Source organism: Toxorhynchites rutilus, chromosome 3 (genome assembly GCF_029784135.1).
Source record: "Toxorhynchites rutilus septentrionalis strain SRP chromosome 3, ASM2978413v1, whole genome shotgun sequence".
Taxonomy (NCBI): Eukaryota; Metazoa; Arthropoda; class Insecta; order Diptera; family Culicidae; genus Toxorhynchites; species Toxorhynchites rutilus.
This window is the reverse complement of record NC_073746.1, coordinates 299,739,389-299,747,692: the sequence shown is the minus strand read 5'-3', so window position 1 is coordinate 299,747,692 and position 8,304 is coordinate 299,739,389. Positions and strand designations below refer to the sequence as shown.

General features: G+C 40.7%; 1 protein-coding gene across 1 annotated transcript; it reads right to left on the bottom strand.

Moving 5' to 3' along the window:
• Positions 1 to 5,260: 5,260 nt before the first annotated feature.
• Positions 5,261 to 8,301, bottom strand: LOC129778061 (ankyrin-3-like). Its single transcript, XM_055784711.1, has 4 exons — positions 8,175 to 8,301; positions 8,016 to 8,113; positions 7,751 to 7,857; positions 5,261 to 7,675 (listed from the first exon to the last, which is right to left on the bottom strand). The coding sequence occupies exon 4, from the start codon at positions 7,623 to 7,625 to the stop codon at positions 5,286 to 5,288; it is 2,340 nt and encodes a 779-aa protein (XP_055640686.1). The 5' UTR covers positions 7,626 to 7,675; positions 7,751 to 7,857; positions 8,016 to 8,113; positions 8,175 to 8,301; the 3' UTR covers positions 5,261 to 5,285.
• Positions 8,302 to 8,304: the final 3 nt, after the last annotated feature.

The window sequence follows — 8,304 nt, the reverse complement described above, 5'->3', positions numbered from 1 at the left end:
CGTCAGAAGCTCGACAAAGCCACCAACCGCCAGGCTCGCCAATTGGACTTTATCGGGCAAATCACAATGGACATCCGCCACGTCGTCGGCAAGGAGAACATCGTGGCGGATCTTTTTTCACACATCGGCGCAATCCAAGTCTACTCCTCGATTGACTTCAACGCCCTCGCTGACGACCAGCAAACCGACGAGGAGATCCGGGATATGCTGGAAGGTAAATCGAAAACATCTTTGTTGCTTAAACTTTTTACCGTTCCAGGAAATTCAAAACAATTGTTTTGCGGTTGCTCTGCCGATCGCAATCGACCGTTCGTTACGAAAGCTTTACGTGCTACGGCTAGACTGATGACGCAGCGATTCATCTGGCCCGGCATCCGGAAGGACAGCATCGCCTTCGCCAGGAGCTGCTTGCAGTGTCAACGGTCAAAGGTGACGCGCCACACACAGTCACCCGTTACCTGCTGCTCGACACCGGATTGTCGGTTCTCGCACATCAACATCGACATTGTTGGTCCGTTTCCACCAAGCAATGGTCAACGGTACTGTCTCACCATCATCGACAGGTATTCGCGATGGCCAGAAGCACTTCCAGTTCCTGACATGACTGCACCGACGATCACTCAAGCTCTTGTCACTGGATGGATCGCTCGCTTCGGTGTGCCGCATAACATCACGACAGACCAAGGACGCCAGTTTGAATCGTCCTTATTTTCTGAGTTGGTTCGCCTGCTCGGAATCAGCCATCTGCGGACAACGGCGTATCACCCCCAATCGAATGGCATCATTGAACGATGGCATAGAACGTTAAAAGTGGCCATTCTTTGCCACAATCCGAACCGACACCTGCCGGTGATCTTGCTTGGTTTGCGAACTACCCATAAAGAAGACATCGGAGCATCGCCAGCTGAGATGGTGTACGGAACCACCCTCCGCATACCATCCGAGTTCTTCATCGACAACGCCTTAAGTCGGACCGAAGCAGATTTAGTCGTAAAGCTACGAGAAGCTATGCGTGATCTGCGTCCCAAGGACACGGCATGGCATGGGAACCGACCTGTTTTTGTGCATCAAGATCTGCAGACCTGCAAACACGTGTTCATTCGCAACGATTCTGTGCGTCCGTCGTTGTTTCCCCCGTACGATGGTCCGATCAAGGTGCTGAGTCGGAATAGCAAGCATTTCAAGGTGGATGTCAAGGGACGGACGACGAATGTTTCCATCGACCGATTGAAACCTGCTTACACGATGGACGAACAGCAACCGTCGCAAAGTAGCTCTAGTCCCGCGCCAACAGCCTCGGCTACAATTCCACCGACTAGGGTCACTCGTTCCGGGCGACGAGTTGTCATCCCCCTTCGCTACCGCTAGATGGATGCCTAGTCTAGGAGGGGAGTACTGTAGCATCATCGACCGTGCGATCAAACGACCGTCATCGACCGTGTACATCAAACAATCATCGACCGTGCGAACGAGTCATCATCATCTGACGCACTCGATCGGTGCCAACGGTCAAATAACATTGACCGTACTCTGTATATACAGCGCGTAGATGGACTTTGAATAAATAGTTTTTTGTATACACTCGAAGTGAACACAGTCTTTTTATGGCCCTTGTGCCAAAAGAAAAAAAAAAAATATATATATATATATATATATATATATATATATATATATATATATATATATATATATATATATATATATATATATATATATATATATATATATATATATATATATATTAGGCTGTCAAAAAAGTCCTGCGGTATTTCCGCGAGGTGTCGATATAAGCGCGTAGTTCTAGTTGTATTCATTGTATCGAGTCATACTATAGCTTGTTAGAAAGGTATTTTTGCGCGCTCTAATATAGTCATTGACAGTGTTTTGTTTGGTTAAGTCGTTCGTGAGTTATAGTGTCGCAAATATGGAGCAAAATAAAGAGAAAATCCGACATATTTTACAGTACTACTATGACAAAGGCAAAAATGCATCTCAAGCTGCCAATAAAATTTGTGCAGCTTATGGACCCGATACAGTTTCCATTTCCACCGCACAACGATGGTTTCAACGTTTTCGTTCTGGTGTAGAGGTCGTCGAAGATACGCTACGCTCCGGAAGGCCTGTCGTCGAAAATTGCGACAAAATCGCTGAATTAGCCGAGAAAGACCGGCATAGTAGCAGCCGTAGCATCGGCCAAAAGCTGAGGATAAGTCATCAAACCGTTATTAACCATTTGAAGAAGCTTGGATTCACAAAGAAGCTCGATGTATGGGTGCCACACACGTTGACGCAAAAAAACATCTTTGACCGTATCGACGCATGTGAATCGCTGCTGAATCGCAACAAAATCAACCCGTTTCTGATGCGGATGGTGACTGGCGATGAAAAGTGGGTCACTTACGACAACGTGAAGCGCAAACGGTCGTGGTCGAAGCCCGCTGAAGCGGCTCAGACGGTGGCCAAGCCCTCATTAACGGCCAGGAAGGTTCTGCTGTGTGTTTGGTGGGATTGTCAAGGAATAATCTATTATGAGCTGCTTCCCTATGGCCAAACGCTCAATTCGGACCTGTACTGCCAACAACTGGACCGCTTGAAGGTAGCACTCATGAAGAGGAGACCATCTTTGATAAACAGAGGCCGCATTGTCTTCCATCAGGACAACGCCAGGCCACACACTTCTTTGGTGACGCGCCAGAAGCCCCGGGAGCTCGGATGGGAGGTTCTTTTGCATCCGCCGTATAGTCCGGACCTTGCACCAAGTGACTACCACCTGTTTTTGTCCATGGCGAACGAGCTAGGAAGTCAGAAGTTAGCCACAAAAGAGGCCTGTGAAAATTGGCTATCCGAGTGTTTTGCCAATAAGGAAGCGAGCTTCTATAACAGGGGTATTATGAAGTTTATGAAGGCATCTCGTTGGGAACAAGTCATCGAACAAAACGGCGCATATTTGACTTAAAACAGATGATTGTAACTGATTTTATGAACAAAAGAAAATTAAAAAAAAAATACCGCAGGACTTTTTTGACAGCCTAATACAATTTTGGACTCGATTATATTCAGTTTGGAAATTTTTTTTTATATTTCTAATATGATTCATTTCATGAAGAAATGTAACATTTCAACGTTAAGGTGAAGTTTAAGAGTCAATTACATGTACAGTGGGGTAAAAATCGTGATTTTTGAAGATTTGTTTATATCGATATTGCAGCCAAATTAAGATAGATAGAAGTTGTGCGTCAAAGAACAAATTGTGGAGCGGTAAAAGAACTTCATTTTAATTGATAGAAACAAACTAATTTAACATAAATTTTTAGGATAAAATTAATAATAACACATTAAAAATTATTAACTTTTAAGTGTTTTACTTCCAAAATGTTATTAAAATTCACTTATTTAGTTGTTCCACTACTATATCCTGTACTAAATTTTCTCTTTCAAATGAAAGCATCAAAATCGTCTTCCGTAGCGTACATTTTAATGTAGAGCCAGTATGAAGCAACAGAGTCCGAAACAAAAAAAAACGTTCTGTAACTCTGTCATTGTTTAAATTCGAACATATGCGTAGGAGGATTGTTTTCATCAAATATGATCGTCTATCACCTCCTGAGAGAATCTGGATAGTTTTTTTTTCATGTGAGAAAGGTGTATTCTGACTTTGAGGGGATGAATCAAAAATCAAATTCCTCTTTTATTTTAAAAAAAACTAAAAATACATACAAAAAACAAATAAAGAAAAAAATGTTTTGACTCGATTATCCGGAAGATTCGCTTATCCGGAGTGAAAAAAAATCAATACTCCGGATAATCGAGTCCGACCTGTATTAGTTGTTGCTAGTCCAATTAAAATCCGCATTGGGTTGAATAAACACACAGAAAGTAAAAATTATAAAAGAAATTTACTTTTTCCATTTCAAATATGTTTTCTCTATATTAAAGTAACATGTTTTACTGATGAGAAAAATTGATAATTGTGTTCGGTATTGGTAATTATCTTATATTATATTGGTGAGTTTTTTTTTGTTTATTTAATCCATACATAACCCAGGAGGCATCTCGTCTAGGATCACAGATGGTGGTTTTCATCATATCTCTTTCCACTTCGGTATCTTTTATCTCATACGCACCATCCAACGACTGCTTAACAATCCTTCTGTCATCATCACTCGGTAAACACTGGTGGAGGAACAAACAATTCCCAACAACCAAACAAAACGGCCCTTTTCAAGGTCACCAAATCTCTTTGATAATAGTTTAACGATAAAATCCTTCAAACATATCCAAAATCGTGGAGGCGATCTGGCGTAGTGGTATCATCCATGCCTCTCACGCTAAAGGTCACGAGTTCAATTCTCACTCCCGACATTCTCCCAAAAATGGAAGTAAAAGTGACGAACCAGCCAAATGAAATGAAAGTCACTATAATACAGATATTAAAAAAAATATATTAAAAATCAACAGATAGCCCAACGGAATCCTACGTCAACTATGCGGTCATGTCTCGGACACAATCCTCCTGTGACTTTTTCCCATTGAAGGTTTCCTTCATTATTAAATAATTAATTAAATCAAAACAAAAACGCTTAAAAAATATCATTTTGTCAAGTAAAAAAAAACAAATCAATGAAAATTTCAAATTCTCATCTTTTTCTGTCTGTAAGTTACACAAAAGTCTTCAAAAGTCTGACTCGACTTAGAATAGTAGATTCCGACTTTTTAATCGATAGCGTGGAATTCCGTTATTGGGAATTAGTCGGGCAATCTCTTCCAGCCATTTCGTCTCTCTTCCATGCATCTGACATCAGAATCCGGAACTTTGCGGCGCACAGCTAGCGATGTCTACATTTTTCGTTTTTTCGATTATCGATTAATCGTTAAACGACCAGGAGTATAGATTGGGAACCTCGTTAATCAAATTATGTAGCGAAACTATTGCAAAATTCTTCTGCAAATTTTATTTCACGAAGATACAGCATGTCAAAAACTACTTAAAATTTCCGACTTCTCACTCTGTTCCTCCGCTGATAAAAGTTTCTCTTTCCAAAACTCAATGTAGCTTTTTTTAATCTAGCCATATCGATATGTTTATTATGTGTCTGCATCGGATTTCCGAAACGTATCTTAACTGCTGAAGAGCTACAAGCCTTCCGAAAATATTTGATGTATATTCACAAAGTGTTGGCTGTGATCTATTCTAATGATGCATTTCTCATTAACGGTTAGTTTGGATTTTTTAAAGTTTTCTTTATTACCGATATGTTCGAATTACCAGCACAAACATGAGTTTTTTATTTTTTAAGTGTCACTGATACTTTGCTTATATAATCAGCTATTTCATTTTTTCGATTGCTTTTAGCAAAATGTGCAAGATCTTTAAAATCCAAGTTTGAACCGACGGCGAGCAGTTCCTTCACGATATCTATGTGGTTGTAGTAGATTGCATACTCCAGTGGGGTCCAACTTTCATAACTTAAACAATGATTTTCACCTGCAGAAATCAACCATTTTACAATGTCTGTAGATCCGTTTTGCGCAGCAAAATGCAAAAGAGTTTGACTCTGTTCTAAACCAGCATTCATGTCTACAGACCTTGCTGCTAGTTCCATAGCGGTGTATAAATGGTTATGTTTGACTGCGATGAGCAATGGAGATTCGTTGTAAAAGTTTGTGCTATCGACGTGCGCAAAAGGCGCGATTAGTTCAACTATTTCCACTTTTCCGAATTTGGCTGCAATGTGCAGAGGAGTGTCTCCGTCGCTTGTTCTCTCTTCCAACTTTATTCTATTGTCGATTAATTGTCGAACAACGTTCACATGACCGTTCTTTACAGCCAAGTGCATCGGCGTCCATCCCTCACCATTTCTGAAATACCCCATTACGCATTCCTCCATCAAATATTTGACTGATTCGGATTGACCATTTTCTGCGGCAAGATGGAGAAGTGTCATTCCTGTTTTTCTAATCGAATTTCTCTTTGCCCCACCGACAATCAATTCTTCTAATATTACCTTATTACCATATCTCGCCGCCAAATGAAGCGGAGTCCAACCTTTGATATCTTCACGATCTATAAGATCTGGAAATGTAATTAAATATTGCACAATTTCTGTACGACAGTTGGCGATCGCCTTGTGCAATGGTGTCTGCCCTTTTGTGGTACATAATTTCAGATCGACTCCGTTAGCAATCAATTCTTTGAGCCCGTCTAAATGTCCACATGTTGCTGCGTAGTGTGCCGGTGTCCATAGAAGATTAGTTTTACAATTGACCCGGGCCCCATTTGTCACTAGAATTTTTATCATTTCCACGCTTCCATTTCCCGCTGCGATGTGAAGTGGAGTCACCATTTTATTCGAAATTGCGTTAATCTCAGCTTTGCTTGCAATTAGAAACTCGACAACTTTCGAGTGGTTATTTTGCATTGCGAAATGAAGTGGAGTCCAGCCATCAATATTTTGACAGTTAACATTGGCATTATTTTGTATGAGGCACTCGACAATATTATTGTGCCCATTTATGGCTGCATAATGCAATAATGTAAATTTTTTACCATCTTCCATATTTATTGGCACACTTTTCGAAATCAAATACTTCAAAACGTTCACATTTCCATACTCGGCAGCGATATGACAAGCGGTTTGATTTTTATGTGTGAGTGAATTAACATCCGCATTGTTGGCAACAAGTTCTTTAACAATATCGAGATTTCCAGATTTGGCCGCGAAATGGAGTGGAGTCCATCCGAGTAATGTTTTGCAGTTCATGTTCGCTTGTCTCGAGATAAGAAACTCCACGATTTCCAAGTGACCGTATTCTGCAGCGACGTGAATCGATGTCAATCCATCTTTCGTCGCATTATTTATTTTAGCTTTGTTGTCAGTCAACTTCTTCACAATGTTTAGCCTATTATTCTCCGCTGCAAAATATAACGGAGTTCGTCCCTTAGTATCAAGCAAATTAACTGTTGCATGGTGTGAAATAAGTTTGTCAACTATTCCTGCATGTCCCTTTTTGGCTGCTATATGAAGAGGCGATAGTCCTGCCTTAGAAACGGGATCTACCTTGGCAACCATTTTCAGTAGTATTTTAACTGTGTCGATATGACCAAATTCAGTGGCAAAATGAAGCGGAGTCCATCCGTCACCGTCTATGTTATCGACTGCTCCAAGTAATGTCGCCAAATGTTCGACTACTTCCACGTGACCATTTCGAGCCGCCATATGAAGCGGAGTCAACCGCTCTAAAGTAACTGCATTCAAGTTGGCTTTATAGCCAATCAGTTGCTTCACCACTTCAATGTGGCCATTTTCAGCAGCGAAGTGAAGAGGGGTCCAATCTCGGTCGTTCCTGGAATTAATTCTAGCGCCATTCGCCAGCAGTACTACAACTGCCTCTTTGTGGCCATTTTGAGCTGCCACATGGAGAGCTGTATCTTGGCATTCCGAGGGCGCATTGACTTTACAGTTTTGAGCAATTAGCTGCGCCATGGCGTTGACACGACCATTCTTCGCCGCCACGTGTAGTGGGGTCCACCCGTCGCGTATTTGCTCAAATTTATCCGCATCAATGTTGTCCGGTAATGCTTCTGCCTGAAATTGGGTTGTAACTTCGGGAATCGGGATGCCCATAATGGTTGCCTGATGATGTTTCAAATTACGATTACTTGAGATTATTCGACCTGTTCATACAAAGAAATGAGAAGAAACGAAATATAGTTTACAAACTTTTTATTTGATTAGTGTTCAATACTTACGAAATACACGAACGACCACAACAGGTATTGAACTATGATTATGATGGCTATTGTTCGTATTGTTGTCTATTTAGTCCGTTTTGTGAGAATGCTAATTTCATAGAGACCTACGTGCAAAAAAAATATCAGTTGTACAAACAGAAACAAAAAAATATTATTATAATTTTTTTAATATCGTTCAGTTGTTGTTACTGGGAAAATAAACATGTAACATCTCTCGCTATATCCATTGAAGCAAATCCATAAAAAAAACACGAAAGTTCACCTGAAATGACCGTCGAATTCCTCCTCAATCACTGCTCGAACAAATGAAGAAGCAACTCACTCCTACGATGGAACATGAAATATCTGGAGGCGAATGAACTGCAAAGTTTAAAGCCTCTTAAAAACAAAGAAACAAACAAACATGAAACAAACTGATTACCATCCCGGAACAATATTCCCCGGCTTGACAGTTCTTTAGTCAGCAAATAGTTATTCTGCCACAACTTTCCGCGACGGTTAATCTTATTTGTTGATGCTGTCGTTATCTCGGTCGTTTCTCTTTTTCGTAG